The sequence below is a fragment of the Oncorhynchus mykiss genome, chromosome 3 (assembly GCF_057628025.1).
Source record: "Oncorhynchus mykiss isolate SJ-2025 chromosome 3, ASM5762802v1, whole genome shotgun sequence".
NCBI lineage: Eukaryota > Metazoa > Chordata > Actinopteri > Salmoniformes > Salmonidae > Oncorhynchus > Oncorhynchus mykiss.
The window spans coordinates 16,350,638-16,368,768 of record NC_143024.1 but is presented as its reverse complement, the minus strand read 5'-3'; the positions used below and the strand labels follow the sequence as shown (position 1 = coordinate 16,368,768).

The 18,131-nt window shown below is 42.2% G+C and overlaps 1 protein-coding gene across 1 annotated transcript in view; it reads right to left on the bottom strand.

The window, feature by feature from the left end:
- Positions 1-18,131, bottom strand: part of LOC110520779 (serine/threonine-protein kinase Nek11-like) — an 81,641-nt gene that overhangs the window by 12,375 nt on the left and 51,135 nt on the right. The window contains exon 14 of the mRNA XM_090230671.1: positions 8,664-8,724. Coding sequence (XP_090086797.1) covers positions 8,664-8,724 — 61 coding nt within the window. The remainder of the gene's footprint in view (positions 1-8,663; positions 8,725-18,131) is intronic.

Here is an 18,131-nt window from a genome sequence, read left to right as displayed (position 1 = left end):
AGAGAGAGAGAGAGAGAGAGAGAGAGAGAGAGAGAGAGAGAGAGAGAGAGAGAGCTGTAGATGTCCTAGCCAGCGTCTTTAACCTAAAACAGAGTGATAGGTGAGAGAAGAAGACATCAACACAACACATGGTCACTTTTAGAGAAATACACAACTCATTCACATTCAGGTAAAGTAGTACATTGATTTATTTAGCATTTTGTTTCATTGTTTGTACTGGAAAAACAGGAAAAGGTCCTGGCACACTTCCGGTCAGATGCAAATGTATTTTAATAGTAGCTGAGCTTTCGTTCAGTCGAGATTCATCTGAGCATGCCTCCAGCACCTTCACTAATCAGTTTTGTGTGTGTGGTTATTCTCTTCGTTATTTACATGAAAGTTTGAAATCATTGTCACCAAGGCAGTACTTCCACAGTGGGTTGGAAGAAAGTTTGTCATTGTATGTTTCCAGACTTATCTAGGCCAATATTAAATAAAAGCAGCTGCTGAGAGTAGAGCTTCACCACAGGTGAGCAGGCAGAGAGGCGGTGTCTAGAAGCTGCCAGTATCTGACATGAGGTTCCACGGTTCACTGGGCCAGCTAAGAGAGAGTGTGTGTGTGTGTGTGTGTGTGTGTGTGTGTGTGTGTGTGTGTGTGTGTGTGTGTGTGTGTGTGTGTGTGTGTGTGTGTGTGTGTGTGTGTGTGTGTGTGTGTGTGTGTGTGTGTGTGTGTGTGTGTACGTTGTGAGTGACACGGGAGATGGAGTGTGTGTGCGTGTGTGTGAATCGGAGTAAGTCATTATTTGTAAGAAGAGAGAAATACGTGTGAGGGATAGAATACATGGATAAACAGGCATTCCTTTCCACTCTTTATGGATTAAACATGCATTCATTTCCATTCTCTGTGGATTAAACATGCATTCCTTTCCATTCTCTGTGGATTAAACATGCATTCCTTTCCACTCTCTGTGGATTAAACATGCATTCCTTTCCATTCTCTGTGGATTAAACATGCATTCCTTTCCACTCTCTGTGGATTAAACATGCATTCCTTTCCATTCTCTGTGGATTAAACAGGCATTCCTTTCCATTCTCTGTGGATTAAACAGGCATTCCTTTCCATTCTCTGTGGATTAAACATGCATTCCTTTCCATTCTCTGTGGATTAAACATGCATTCCTTTCCACTCTCTGTGGATTAAACATGCATTCCTTTCCATTATCTGTGGATTAAACATGCATTCCTTTCCATTCTCTGTGGATTAAACATGCCTTCCTTTCCATTCTCTGTGGATTAAACAGGCATTCCTTTCCATTCTCTGTGGATTAAACATGCATTCCTTTCCACTCTCTGTGGATTAAACATGCATTCCTTTCCATTCTCTGTGGATTAAACATGCATTCCTTTCCATTCTCTGTGGATTAAACATGCATTCCTTTCCACTCTCTGTGGATTAAACATGCATTCCGTTCCATTCTCTGTGGATTAAACATGCATTCCTTTCCACTCTCTGTGGATTAAACATGCCTTCCTTTCCATTCTCTGTGGATTAAACAGGCATTCCTTTCCATTCTCTGTGGATTAAACATGCATTCCTTTCCACTCTCTGTGGATTAAACATGCATTCCTTTCCATTCTCTGTGGATTAAACATGCATTCCTTTCCATTCTCTGTGGATTAAACATGCATTCCTTTCCATTCTCTGTGGATTAAACATGCATTCCGTTCCATTCTCTGTGGATTAAACAGGCATTCCTTTCCATTCTCTGTGGATTAAACATGCATTCCTTTCCATTCTCTGTGGATTAAACATGCATTCATTTCCACTCTCTGTGGATTAAACATGCATTCCTTTCCACTCTCTGTGGATTAAACATGCCTTCCTTTCCATTCTCTGTGGATTAAACAGGCATTCCTTTCCATTCTCTGTGGATTAAACATGCATTCCTTTCCATTCTCTGTGGATTAAACATGCATTCCGTTCCATTCTCTGTGGAATAAACAGGCATTCCTTTCCATTCTCTGTGGATTAAACATGCATTCCGTTCCATTCTCTGTGGATTAAACAGGCATTCCGTTCCATTCTCTGTGGATTAAACATGCATTCCTTTCCATTCTCTGTGGATTAAACATGCATTCCTTTCCATTCTCTGTGGATTAAACATGCATTCCTTTCCATTCTCTGTGGATTAAACATGCATTCCTTTCCATTCTCTGTGGATTAAACATGCATTCCTTTCCATTCTCTGTGGATTAAACATGCATTCCTTTCCATTCTCTGTGGATTAAACATGCATTCCTTTCCATTCTCTGTGGATTAAACATGCATTCCTTTCCACTCTGTGGATTAAACAGACATTCTTTTCCATTATCTGTGGATTAAACATGCATTCCTTTCCATTATCTGTGGATTAAACATGCATTCCTTTCCATTCTCTGTGGATTAAACATGCATTCCTTTCCATTCTCTGCGGATTAAACAAGCATTCCTTTCCATTCTCTGTGAATTAAACAGGCATTCCTTTCCATTCTCTGTGGATTAAACAGGCATTCCTTTCCATTCTCTGTGGATTAAACAGGCATTCCTTTCCATTCTCTGTGGATTAAACAGGCATTCCTTTCCATTCTCTGTGGATTAAACAGGCATTCCTTTCCATTCTCTGTGAATTAAACATGCATTCCTTTCCATTCTCTGTGGATTAAACAGGCATTCCTTTCCATTCTCTGTGGATTAAACAGGCATTCCTTTCCATTCTCTGTGGATTAAACATGCCTTCCTTTCCATTCTCTGTGGATTAAACAGGCATTCCTTTCCATTCTCTGTGGATTAAACATGCATTCCTTTCCATTCTCTGTGGATTAAACATGCATTAGTTTACATTCTCTGTGGATTAAACAGACATTCCTTTCCACTCTCTGTGGATTAAACATGCATTCCTTTCCATTCTCTGTGGATTAAACATGCATTCTTTTCCATTCTCTGTGGATTAAACATGCACTAGTTTACATTCTCTGTGGATTAAACATGCATTCCTTTCCATTCTCTGTGGATTATGCATGCATTCCTTTCCATTCTCTGTGGATTAAACATGCCTTCCTTTCCATTCTCTGTGGATTAAACATGCATTCCGTTCCATTCTCTGTGGAATAAACAGGCATTCCTTTCCATTCTCTGTGGATTAAACATGCATTCCGTTCCATTCTCTGTGGATTAAACAGGCATTCCGTTCCATTCTCTGTGGATTAAACATGCATTCCTTTCCATTCTCTGTGGAATAAACATGCATTCCTTTCCATTCTCTGTGGATTAAACATGCATTCCTTTCCATTCTCTGTGGATTAAACATGCATTCCTTTCCATTCTCTGTGGATTAAACATGCATTCCTTTCCATTCTCTGTGGATTAAACATGCATTCCTTTCCATTCTCTGTGGATTAAACATGCATTCCTTTCCATTCTCTGTGGATTAAACATGCATTCCTTTCCACTCTGTGGATTAAACAGACATTCTTTTCCATTATCTGTGGATTAAACATGCATTCCTTTCCATTATCTGTGGATTAAACATGCATTCCTTTCCATTCTCTGTGGATTAAACATGCATTCCTTTCCATTCTCTGCGGATTAAACAAGCATTCCTTTCCATTCTCTGTGAATTAAACAGGCATTCCTTTCCATTCTCTGTGGATTAAACAGGCATTCCTTTCCATTCTCTGTGGATTAAACAGGCATTCCTTTCCATTCTCTGTGGATTAAACAGGCATTCCTTTCCATTCTCTGTGGATTAAACAGTCATTCCTTTCCATTCTCTGTGGATTAAACAGGCATTCCTTTCCATTCTCTGTGAATTAAACATGCATTCCTTTCCATTCTCTGTGGATTAAACAGGCATTCCTTTCCATTCTCTGTGGATTAAACAGGCATTCCTTTCCATTCTCTGTGGATTAAACAGGCATTCCTTTCCATTCTCTGTGGATTAAACAGGCATTCCTTTCCATTCTCTGTGGATTAAACATGCATTCCTTTCCATTCTCTGTGGATTAAACATGCATTAGTTTACATTCTCTGTGGATTAAACAGACATTCCTTTCCATTCTCTGTGGATTAAACAGGCATTCCTTTCCATTCTCTGTGGATTAAACAGTCATTCCTTTCCATTCTCTGTGGATTAAACAGGCATTCCTTTCCATTCTCTGTGGATTAAACAGGCATTCCTTTCCATTCTCTGTGGATTAAACAGGCATTCCTTTCCATTCTCTGTGAATTAAACATGCATTCCTTTCCATTCTCTGTGGATTAAACATGCATTCCTTTCCATTCTCTGTGGATTAAACAGGCATTCCTTTCCATTCTCTGTGGATTAAACATGCCTTCCTTTCCATTCTCTGTGGATTAAACAGGCATTCCTTTCCATTCTCTGTGGATTAAACATGCATTCCTTTCCATTCTCTGTGGATTAAACATGCATTAGTTTACATTCTCTGTGGATTAAACAGACATTCCTTTCCACTCTCTGTGGATTAAACATGCATTCCTTTCCATTCTCTGTGGATTAAACATGCATTCTTTTCCATTCTCTGTGGATTAAACATGCACTAGTTTACATTCTCTGTGGATTAAACATGCATTCCTTTCCATTCTCTGTGGATTATGCATGCATTCCTTTCCATTCTCTGTGGATTAAACATGCCTTCCTTTCCATTCTCTGTGGATTAAACAGGCATTCCTTTCCATTCTCTGTGGATTAAACATGCATTCCTTTCCATTCTCTGTGGATTAAACATGCATTCCGTTCCATTCTCTGTGGAATAAACAGGCATTCCTTTCCATTCTCTGTGGATTAAACATGCATTCCGTTCCATTCTCTGTGGATTAAACAGGCATTCCGTTCCATTCTCTGTGGATTAAACATGCATTCCTTTCCATTCTCTGTGGATTAAACATGCATTCCTTTCCATTCTCTGTGGATTAAACATGCATTCCTTTCCATTCTCTGTGGATTAAACATGCCTTCCTTTCCATTCTCTGTGGATTAAACATGCATTCCTTTCCATTCTCTGTGGATTAAACATGCATTCCTTTCCATTCTCTGTGGATTAAACATGCATTCCTTTCCATTCTCTGTGGATTAAACATGCATTCCTTTCCACTCTGTGGATTAAACAGACATTCTTTTCCATTATCTGTGGATTAAACATGCATTCCTTTCCATTATCTGTGGATTAAACATGCATTCCTTTCCATTCTCTGTGGATTAAACATGCATTCCTTTCCATTCTCTGCGGATTAAACAAGCATTCCTTTCCATTCTCTGTGAATTAAACAGGCATTCCTTTCCATTCTCTGTGGATTAAACAGGCATTCCTTTCCATTCTCTGTGGATTAAACAGGCATTCCTTTCCATTCTCTGTGGATTAAACAGGCATTCCTTTCCATTCTCTGTGGATTAAACAGTCATTCCTTTCCATTCTCTGTGGATTAAACAGGCATTCCTTTCCATTCTCTGTGAATTAAACATGCATTCCTTTCCATTCTCTGTGGATTAAACAGGCATTCCTTTCCATTCTCTGTGGATTAAACAGGCATTCCTTTCCATTCTCTGTGGATTAAACAGGCATTCCTTTCCATTCTCTGTGGATTAAACAGGCATTCCTTTCCATTCTCTGTGGATTAAACAGGCATTCCTTTCCATTCTCTGTGGATTAAACAGGCATTCCTTTCCATTCTCTGTGGATTAAACAGTCATTCCTTTCCATTCTCTGTGGATTAAACAGGCATTCCTTTCCATTCTCTGTGAATTAAACATGCATTCCTTTCCACTCTCTGTGGATTAAACATGCATTCTTTTCCATTCTCTGTGGATTAAACATGCACTAGTTTACATTCTCTGTGGATTAAACATGCATTCCTTTCCATTCTCTGTGGATTATGCATGCATTCCTTTCCATTCTCTGTGGATTAAACATGCCTTCCTTTCCATTCTCTGTGGATTAAACAGGCATTCCTTTCCATTCTCTGTGGATTAAACAGGCATTCCTTTCCATTCTCTGTGGATTAAACATGCATTCCTTTCCATTCTCTGTGGACTAAACATGCATTCCTTTCCATTCTCAAGTGGATTAAACAGGCATTCCTTCCTTTCCTTTCTATTCCACCAGACCACTGTTGCTCTCCACTCCCTTCCCTGTTTAAGTAAACACCATGGAGGGATACATAGAGCATAGGGCTTCAGCACAACCTGTTAGAGAGAACACCCACCTGTCAGAGCCCAAAATATGCAAACAAACACATCAACCTATGAGGACAGCAACAGTTAAGCAATAAGGCCAGAGGGGTGTGGTATATGGCCAGTATACCATGGCTAAGGGCTGTTCTTACACACAACGCAAAGCAGAGTTCCTGGACACAGCCCTTAACCATGGTATATTGGCCATATACCACAATCCCCCAAGGTGCCTTATTGCTATTATAAACTGGTTACCAATGTAATTAGAGCAGTAAAAATAAATGTTTTGTCATATCCGTGGTATAATATTCACCATTAGAATATCAGAGTACAGCTGAATATACTGGAATTTTTGCTTGTTTTTAGCTGTTTTTTAAAGCTAGTTTTCCTAGTGCTTGGACACACAGGAGTAACTAGTCTGTCTGTTGTTAGTGACAGAACAGACAGTAATCTAGTGCTTGGACACACAGGAGTAACTAGTCTGTCTGTTGTTAGTGACAGAACAGACAGTAATCTAGTGCTTGGACACACAGGAGTAACTAGTCTGTCTGTTGTTAGTGACAGAACAGACAGTAATCTAGTGCTTGGACACACAGGAGTAACTAGTCTGTCTGTTGTTAGTGACAGAACAGACAGTAATCTAGTGCTTGGACACACAGGAGTAACTAGTCTGTCTGTTGTTAGTGACAGAACAGACAGTAATCTAGTGCTTGGACACACAGGAGTAACTAGTCTGTCTGTTGTTAGTGACAGAACAGACAGTAATCTAGTGCTTGGACACACAGGAGTAACTAGTCTGTCTGTTGTTAGTGACAGAACAGACAGTAATCTAGTGCTTGGACACACAGGAGTAACTAGTCTGTCTGTTGTTAGTGACAGAACAGACAGTAATCTAGTGATTGGACACACAGGAGTAATTTGAGCAATTTCTTCAAATATCAAATGGAGAACTTGAAAATAGAGGCAAAATAAGTGCTTTTTTTTTACTTGTTTAGAAAGAAGGGAGCTTGACAGGAAATGCATTGAATGGTGTTGTGGTGAGCATGCTGGACGGTGAGAGAGGAGGATTTACACCTACCTATAGAACACACAGAACATCAACGTGTTCAACACGTCAGGAGGAAGAACCCTAATAAGGTATAGAGAGGATGCAATGCAGGGGAAACATCCCAGCCCTATCCAGACATCCATACGAAGGTAAGCACATCTGATATAGCTACTCTAGCACCGGGAAACATCCCAGCCCTATCCAGACATCCATACGAAGGTAAGCACATCTGATATAGCTACTCTAGCACCGGGAAACATCCCAGCCCTATCCAGACATCCATACGAAGGTAAGCACATCTGATATAGCTACTCTAGCACCGGGAAACATCCCAGCCCTATCCAGACATCCATACGAAGGTAAGCACATCTGATATAGCTACTCTAGCACCGGGAAACATCCCAGCCCTATCCAGACATCCATACGAAGGTAAGCACATCTGATATAGCTACTCTAGCACCGGGAAACATCCCAGCCCTATCCAGACATCCATACGAAGGTAAGCACATCTGATATAGCTACTCTAGCACCGGGAAACATCCCAGCCCTATCCAGACATCCATACGAAGGTAAGCACATCTGATATAGCTACTCTAGCACCGGGAAACATCCCAGCCCTATCCAGACATCCATACGAAGGTAAGCACATCTGATATAGCTACTCTAGCACCGGGAAACATCCCAGCCCTATCCAGACATCCATACGAAGGTAAGCACATCTGATATAGCTACTCTAGCACCGGGAAACATCCCAGCCCTATCCAGACATCCATACGAAGGTAAGCACATCTGATATAGCTACTCTAGCACCGGGAAACATCCCAGCCCTATCCAGACATCCATACGAAGGTAAGCACATCTGATATAGCTACTCTAGCACCGGGAAACATCCCAGCCCTATCCAGACATCCATACGAAGGTAAGCACATCTGATATAGCTACTCTAGCACCGGGAAACATCCCAGCCCTATCCAGACATCCATACGAAGGTAAGCACATCTGATATAGCTACTCTAGCACCGGGAAACATCCCAGCCCTATCCAGACATCCATACGAAGGTAAGCACATCTGATATAGCTACTCTAGCACCGGGAAACATCCCAGCCCTATCCAGACATCCATACGAAGGTAAGCACATCTGATATAGCTACTCTAGCACCGGTAAACAGCAGCACAGTGAAAGACCTGATCAATGCTCCAACCAGACATGCTCTCAGCCCACCGCAGGCCTTCCAGTACAGTTAATGTAGGAGTGTGTTCACGGTGTGGAAACACATCAATATCCTTAACATCGGTAGGCTGCAGCTACATCAATTACCACTGCAGAGCACTTGTAACCTGGTTTCTCACTACTCTGCTACCATTAGGACAAGTCCATCGACCCCCTGCGTGGTGTGTTCTAACTCACCGCTGAGCTCTCCTTCCAGAACCTGCTCCATGTGTCTCATCATGGCCTCCAGGTCGCTGTCCTGAGGAACAACAAAGGTCAGAGTTCACACTCAGTTATCGTTTATTATATTTACAGCTGTTTAACTTGGCATTTTGATGTAAATGACAGGGTCAAACGGTCAATACATGTGCTGGAGTATCCTGAGTATGTTTCACCGGTATAAAACAAACCTAGAGAATCATTTGAGCAGGTGTCCAAGCAGTCCAACTACACACAGAGAGGTAGTGGATCTCAGGAGATGGAGGTCAGTGAGCTGAGCTGTACAACAACAACAAGCACACAGCAGCTCTCTCAGGGATTCCCCGACCCTGTCAGATATGTCAGGTAGGGGTTCCGATCCCTTCCCCCTACAGACAGCAACAGCCAATCACACTGTCTGTATAGACCCCACATCCCAGCATCCCCCTCTCTCCGTGGCCCCCAGGGCACCACACCACCACAGCACCTCTGCTGAGGAGAAATGAAGCATCAGCCATGAGACATCTTTCAGCTGTCAGATTGTCAGAAGGAGCTCCTCTCCGTGGCGTCACATGACAATTTCTCCATTGATGAGGCTCCAAGGGGCCAGGAAACAGCAGCTGCTGCATAGCCTCAGTGTGTGTTAGACCCTGGCTGGACTCTCCTGGGTACAGCATTGTGATGTGTACCACATCCATGTGACAAAGGAGGGGAAAGAGGGAGTCACCCCCGTTGCCCTGCGTTACTGTCATCCAACAGGATGGCGTGGAGAGACAAATGTCGCAGCACAAGCTACAAGAAGCTGGAGAAGATGAGTGAGTGTTTGGATGAAGCCACACTGGCACCATCTCAAAGGTGAGGTGAAGCGTGCAGTGCCCTACTATACAACTAATGAATCTGTGGGAAATGTGTCTTCATCTAGGAGGATAAACCTGTACAAGCAGGGAGTGCATGGTTAAGAGAGAACTAGTCTAAACCGTTTCTCCTCCACTGGATTCACTCTGACACCACCACAGCTGAAAGGCTACATCCAACTACCTGCCATGTGTGGTAGCAGAATCATAATTAGTTAGGTAACATTGATAAATAAGATGTTTTATTTACATAATAATGCTTATGTGAGATATTTGTCATTAGGATGTCTTCTTTTTGGATGATACTGTTGGCAGTTTGCAGTTATCCCTTCTCTGCTAGGGCTCAGTTACTTGGGGCCCAGAGAGGGGAGAGGTCAGGTTGGTCTTATCTGTGAATGTGTCTGTAACTATTCCTAAACCATGTGAAGGAATGGCGTGATTAAAGGGGACCAGTTAGTTGGCTCCACAATGTCTGTGTGCCAGTCACTCCTCTTCGTGAGTTTGTCCAGGAGGGGTTGTATTTTTGATGTATCTAGAATTGACAATTGATATATGCCATTGGATGAGGTAATGTTTTGGTACTATGTTGTACCAAGAACGAGAAGTAGAACCTCGTTTTAGGAGAGCAAACTGAACGATAATTTATAGCTAATGCTGTCTGGCTATGGGATACTCCTCTCTCAAGTAAAGTCTTCCTTTGTAATGTTCCTAAGATCTGTTATTCGTCATGTGAGTTGAGAGGGGTGTGTCTTAGCTATAAATGATACTAAGAATTGTTTTGTAAGCACTCTCAGAGAATTCATTTATAGACACTGAATTGATCTGAGAGTCACAGGGCTATGGTGAAGCTCATATAATTAAATATGGACTTTATGATAACTCTGACTTGTGTGTGGTTTGCTCTCTCATGATTTGTTAATACAGGAAATGACCACGACACATACTTATCTCTGGCAACACACTAATTTCCCAACTCCCAAAACTGAATTCTTCTTTTTTTAGTTGCTCGCTTTGTTCTTTTCTACCTTTCTCCTTTCTCCTGTCCTTTCTCCCAACAGTGACAAATAGTTTTAATCTAGCTTGGCCTTCCTTCTCTCATGGTGCAGTGGGAAGAGATTGGGTTGCAGCCTTGAGATATCCCCTCATCTGTGTGTCGGGGGAAAGAGGGAATATATTTTTTCTCTGCAGGGGGGGGGGGTAGAATGCTGAATGAAAATCATTGCGTAACTAAATTAAGAATAAACTAGCTTCTCTCGGTTTGATGCAGTCAAGATTAGTATTATGTAATCAGATGGGATGATAAATAACTAGCAAGAAGTTAGTCTACTAGCGCGAGTTAACAGTACTTGCCATCTCTCTGTCTCTCTCTGTGTCTCTGTCTCTCTCTGTGTCTCTGTGTGTCTCTCTCTGTGTCTCTCTGTCTCTCTTTATTTCTGTGCCAGCTCCCATGCGAGTTAACAGTACTTGCCATCTCTCTGTCTCTCTCTGTGTCTCTGTCTCTCTCTGTGTCTCTGTCTCTCTCTGTGTCTCTCTCTCTCTGTGTCTCTGTCTCTCTCTGTGTCTCTGTGTGTCTCTGTCTCTCTCTGTGTCTCTGTGTGTCTCTCTCTGTGTCTCTCTGTCTCTCTGCATTTCTGTGCCAGCTCCCATGCGAGTTAACAGTACTTGCCATCTCTCTGTCTCTCTCTGTGTCTCTGTCTCTCTCTGTGTCTCTCCCTCTCTGTGTCTCTGTGTGTCTCTCTCTGTGTCTCTCTGTCTCTCTGTATTTCTGTGCCAGCTCCCATGTCACTCACATTGCACACACAAACACACCCACACAGCCTCTCCCCTGCTCCCTAGCACCATGCTCCCTTCCTTTGCTCTGGTTAATAAAGTACCCCCCCAAAAAATGTTTTTCTACTACTTCCCTCACTCGGATCGGACCGAACCTGGTGTGGACCGGGTGAATGTTTTTAAAATGAATTGTGTCCAGCTGGGAAAGCCCCAGGTCCATTTCGAAACAGGACCTCTAAATCCCATCAGCATTTATTCTCATCATTCAGATTATACTAATTCAAATCATGAAGTGTTTAATGTGATGTGATTTTGATTTAATTTGCATTGATGTCAGAGTGATTAGAGGGACAATAGAGCGCTGAGTACCAGACCATTCATTAGCAACCTGACAGCCGTTAGTGAGTTGGGTACCAGCAATGCATCAGCACCATCCATGTAGGCTTACAGGGAGCAGAATAGGAGGGGAATACCGTGACTCAGTGGCAGTAGTGGTGCATGGGTAAAATCACTGGGGAAGCCCTCACCCTCAAAAAGATCCATATTACAACCTATGTGTTGTGATAATTGCGTTGTTTGCTCTATAACCTGCTAGTTCACATGCCTTGCCACAGTGATACACAGGCCTAAAGGCCGAGACCACAAGAAGACACAGTGGCAGAATAGATTCAACCACACCTTTGTTTTATCACAAATCTGAAGAGCAACCTCTGTCTAGTGAAGTCCACAAAGCATATTGCAGGTACAGTAACAGACAGTTAGTTACATGACCTACAGCATGGTCAAGCAAGTTAATGTTCCCAACATTTTTGGACCACTAAACAACTATTGCTTTAGAACCACAGAGTTACCGCAAGTCACAAAGAAAACAGGAGCCTCCACTGTTCCAGCACCATTTCAACATCATCAAATCACCTCTGCTCAGTCTAATACAGTGACATCTAAAAGATACCAAAAACTATTTAGTCCAATCAATGTAAGCTAAATATGATGTGGCTGTCCATGGTTCTGATTTGTGTGTGTGTGTGTTCATGCAAGTAGAAAAACATCTTTCATGTGGATGAAACGGTCTATCACTCTGTCGTACAGTACACACTTTTATTATTTGTTGTCCTAGGCTACCTGGCTAAAATGCTTGCTCACTAGCCTAACTTCTATTCATGGTCAAAGTTAGAACTACTTCAATCTTCTTAGGGCCAGGTGTCCCGCTAGCGGGACAAATCGCTGTGGAACTGGAGAGCACGCAATTCAAATAAATAGTCAGAAATATTATGGATTTTATGTACATATAAGTGTCTTATATTGGCAGAAAGCTTAAATTCTTGTTAATCTAACTGCACTGTACGATTTACAGTAGCTATTACAGTGAAAATATGCCATGCGATTGTTTGAGATTGCACAGGTTCATACATTCACATATAACGATTAAATATTCACTTACTTTTTCATCCAAAGGGTCCCAGCTATAACATGTAGTGTCGTTTTGTTAGATAAAATCCTTCTTTATATCCCTAAAAGTCCTTTTAGTTGGCGCCATCGATTTGAGTAATCCACTCGTTCAACTTGCAGAGAAAGGAATCCGAAAATCTGCCCCTAAACTTTGTTTCAACAAGTCAAAATACATTTCTATTTACTCCTCAGATACCCTCAAATGTAATCAAACTATAATATTTATTTCGGAAAGAAGTATGTTCAATAGGAAACGTCTAGGTAATGTCTTCATGGCACGCGCAAACATGAATTTCCAAGACTGTCCCTCTACTAAAACTGATATTTCTTATTCGTTTTTGAAGTTACACGCCTGAAACCTTGAACATAGACTGCTGACACCCTGTGGAAGCCATAGGAATTGCATCCAGGGAGCTCATTTTCAATATGACCTTTCTCTTGCATTTCTAAGAGGATGTTGGTTTTTCTTCTACCATATCTATTGTGTTATATTCTCCTAAATTATTTTAACATTTCTACAAACTTCAAAGTGTTTTCTTTCCAATTATATGCATATCCTGGCTTCAGGGCCTGAACTACAGGCAGTTTACTTTGGGCACGTCATTCAGACCGGAAGTGGAGAAAAAAGGGGCCTAGCCCTAAGCAGTTCATTGGCCTTCTACATCTAGGTACATATTGAACAGTGTCTTCTAAATTAAAGAGGTAAACGCAAAGCAAGAATATGTTGGCTACATGAAGTTGCTAAGAAAAAAACATTCAATGTAGCCAAAGATAATAGGTCCCCTAGGAGTCACATTACTTCCTACCCTGTCACAATAACTCCTCCCTTGCATTTTCATTCGCTGTCATGTCAAACAGCACTGTGCCCACTATTATATTGGAACTATATAATTTGGATAGATATTCTATCTATTTCCATGATTCCAACAGTTAACCCAAGTGTTTTGCTCTAAATCACAAGTCAAATTGCAACATTTGGTTAAAAATAAGGCCCAGATTGCTTGCCAATATCGTGCAGCCCTACGTGACAGTATGGAAATGATCTCAAATGCAGAAATTGATGACAATGATGACTTTTTGTGGGCTGAAGTTGAATAGAACAATATAAAACAATCAGAATGGAGAAAGACCCATTGAAATCACTTAGAATGTATGTGTTGCCACCCTAGAGTCACACACTACTCATAAAGCTCATTTAGAACTTGTATTATTAAAAAACATATAATACCGTCAATGTTTTTTAAATAACGTGATATATCATTTTGGCCATATCGCACAGCCCTATCTCAGTCCATGACTAATTTAGGAAAGGGCCAATATTAGCTTGCTGGCTAGCTAGCCACCGGAGGACAACAACACAACGAGATGCAACAATTCAAGATTTTCTGTCAATGATTTATGCTCTCAGTGGGATTTGATAAGAGTGACGCAGTCTTTTTGGTGCGCCAGGACCATTCACATTTGAGCTCGCTCAGTTTAGCTCAACGCTGATTGGCACATTTTGATACTTTTTTGTCAAGGCAGGCCAGACACTGGCTGGCTTCCCTTGTCTTCAATGCTACGGGCGGCATCAATGTCTGGTTTCCCTTGTCTTCAATGCTACGGGCGGCATCAATGTCTGGCTTCCCTTGTCTTCAATGCTACGGGCGGCATCAATGTCTGGCTTCCCTTGTCTTCAATGCTACGGGCGGCATCAATGTCTGGCTTCCCTTGTCTTCAATGCTACGGGCGGCATCAATGTCTGGCTTCCCTTGTCTTCAATGCTACGGGCGGCATCAATGTCTGGCTTCCCTTGTCTTCAATGCTACGGGCGGCATCAATGTCTGGCTTCCCTTGTCTTCAATGCTACGGGCGGCATCAATGTCTGGCTTCCCTTGTCTTCAATGCTACGGGCGGCATCAATGTCTGGCTTCCCTTGTCTTCAATGCTACGGGTGGCATCAATGTCTGGCTTCCCTTGTCTTCAATGCTACGGGCGGCATCAATGTCTGGCTTCCCTTGTCTTCAATGCTACGGGCGGCATCAATGTCTGGCTTCCCTTGTCTTCAATGCTACGGGCGGCATCAATGTCTGGCTTCCCTTGTCTTCAATGCTACGGGCGGCATCAATGTCTGGCTTCCCTTGTCTTCAATGCTACGGGCGGCATCAATGTCATACTTATTTGGACCAGACAGCATCAGAAAGATGGCCTACACGTAGAGAGACAGAGGGACACTGTTTCGCTCGCTCGGATGCTTTCTCCTGTGAGATACATTCAGCCTCTTGCGAATTGACGGAAAATTCTGAAACAGGTGAAAGATAAAATAATTGATGTTTTTTCATTTTGTTCTTGGTAATTTGTTTGGCCTTTTGGCATCCATGAAGGCACACCACTGCTCAACGGTCACATGGAATTTGACTGCGGGCATGACAAGAACCCTAGATGGTCTTGCCATAATAAAAGTTATGGTATTAAATGTATAAGATACATAACATAATTATTCTGATTTCCTTTGGCTGCAGGATTATTCTCCTGCTGTAGCACACTGGCTCAAATTAAGATCCTACATCTGTACAGTATATCCTGTGTCAGGGATTTGTTATCAGAGGTGTTCTATTACTAAATGAGCTTGCAGTCTGGCTAGAGAAGCCTCAAGTCTCATAAGGTTTTGTATTGTGTTGTGTTGTATTGTATTGTGTTGTGTTGTATTGTATTGTGTTGTGTTGTATTGTGTTGCATTGCATTGTATTGTGTTGTGTTGCATTGTATTGTATTGTGTTGCATTGTATTGTATTGTATTGTCTAATAAGCCTGCAATTAGTAGGGATTAGATTGATCTGAACAATGTGGGATCATCACATTTCCATAATGCTGCATACGGGAGTTTGGATCCACAGCACAGCACATTAACACTCATTAACTACACAGTGAGGCTCGTAGCCTTGGGCAAGGTCTGGTGCTATCATTGTAGATGTAGGTCTTAATTTGATCACTCTTTTGTTACTGAGAATGCAAACTTGTAGTGTGTTTAAGGTTTAAAAAGGCTTCTAAAGTTTGTAATTTCCACTTTAAAATGTATCAACCCCTACAAAAAATGTCCATTCACAATAATCCACATAATAATGAACATTTCCTGTTTCTGAGGGATTATTTTCCTACTGTAGCAAACTGGCTCAATTTAAGATCCTACTGTACATCTGTAAATTAATCTAATATCAACCTATAAAGACCAAATATGTAAACCACTTCTGTTGTATTTATGACCAGGACAAGCAGAGGGAATAACCACCAACCATCATTTATCATGCTAATCCAATGGTGTGTGTGTGTGTGTGTGTGTGTGTGTGTGTGTGTGTGTGTGTGTGTGTGTGTGTGTGTGTGTGTGTGTGTGTGTGTGTGTGTGTGTGTGTGTGTGTGTGTGTGTGTGTTTGTGTGTGAAATGAAAGTCCTCACACACCAGGACTACAAAGCCGGGAATCCCTGGGTAAAACCATAGAGTCTCATCCTGCCAAGGCGCCTCTTGGCATCCGGCCACAGAGGAAAATTACTCTCTGAATTCACATTGTTCTCGTTTGGATTTCTCCAATGATGATTAGTGGTTGGCTTTTGTGCAACTCTGGATAGGAAAAACCTGAGAGCCAGCAGAGCCAAACTGATTAAAATATTATCTCACTGATAAAGAGGCAAACACTAAAGTGTGCCAGTGAACAATGCTCCAAAATGCCCCGAGCCCTCTGAGCCAGCCCTCACAACAGACACATTTATCCCCCTGAGCCAGCCCTCACAACAGACACATTTATCCCCCTGAGCCAGCCCTCACAACAGACACATTTATCCCCCTGAGCCAGCCCTCACAACAGACACATTTATCCCCCTGAGCCAGCCCTCACAACAGACACATTTATCCCCCTGAGCCAGCCCTCACAACAGACACATTTATCCCCCTGAGCCAGCCCTCACAACAGATTTATCCACAGTCTCCAGCACAGGACTGTTCAACAGTAATCCCTCCTGAATCCCCACCCAGATGCACCACCACTACAGAATACAAACCAGAGCATTAGAACAGGCAGAAGTAAAGAATAGAACGGTTCAAAGCTGTGTTCCATGCTGTGTGGCCCGCCCCTCATAGTCTGTCAATCATTTTGAATGTGTTCAATTAATTGGTGCAGACAGTCAATCAAGCCTTCTCTCCTGTGTGAAGACAGATACATAGTCAATCAAGTCTTCTCTCCTGTGTCAAGACAGACACATAGTCAATCAAGTCTTCTCTCCTGTGTGAAGACAGACAGTCAATGGAGACTAGCTAGCTGCATCAGGACTAAGGGGAGAGGGTGCTAGCCACATCAGTGTTGGTCAGGGATGTTAAAATAGAGATCTATGCACCTTCAGATGTTTTTCATTCTGTGATTTTCATTCTCTTTCCACAAACACAAGGCTCATAAGAGTTCATGAAAGTTAAGCTTCCCAGATGTGGCAATGAATGTTCCCATTGATAGTAATGGAATGTCTGTCTGTCTTAACACAGGAGAGAGGACTTGATTAACTATCTGTCTGTCTGTCTTAACACAGGAGAGAGGACTTGATTAACTATCTGTCTGTCTGTCTTAACACAGGAGAGAGGACTTGATTAACTATCTGTCTGTCTGTCTTCACACATGAGAGAGGACTTGATGAACTATCTGTCTGTCTGTCTTCACACAGGAGAGAGGACTTGATTAACTATCTGTCTGTCTGTCTTCACACAGGAGAGAGGACTTGATTAACTATCTGTCTTCACACAGGAGAGAGGACTTGATTAACTATCTGTCTGTCTGTCTTCATACAGGAGAGAGGACTTGATTAACTATCTGTCTGTCTGTCTTCACACAGGAGAGAAGACTTGATTAACTATCTGTCTGTCTGTCTTCACACAGGAGAGAGGACTTGATTAACTATCTGTCTGTCTGTCTTCACACAGGAGAGAGGACTTGATTAACTATATGTCTGTCTGTCTTCACACTGGAGAGAGGACTTGATTAACTATCTGTCTGTCTGTCTTCACACTGGAGAGAGGACTTGATTAACTATCTGTCTGTCTGTCTTCACACAGGAGAGAGGACTTGATGAACTATCTGTCTGTCTGTCTTCACACAGGAGAGAGGACTTGATTAACTATCTGTCTGTCTGTCTGTCTGTCTGTCTGTCTGTCTGTCTGTCTGTCTGTCTGTCTGTCTGTCTGTCTGTCTGTCTGTCTGTCTGTCTGTCTGTCTGTCTGTCTGTCTGTCTGTCTGTCTGCCTGCCTGCCTGCCTGTCTTCACACAGGAGAGAGTACTTGATTAACTGTCTGTCTGTCTTCACACAGGAGAGAGGACTTGATTGGCTATATGTCTGTCTGTCTTCACACAGGAGAGAGGACTTGATTGTCTGTCAGTCT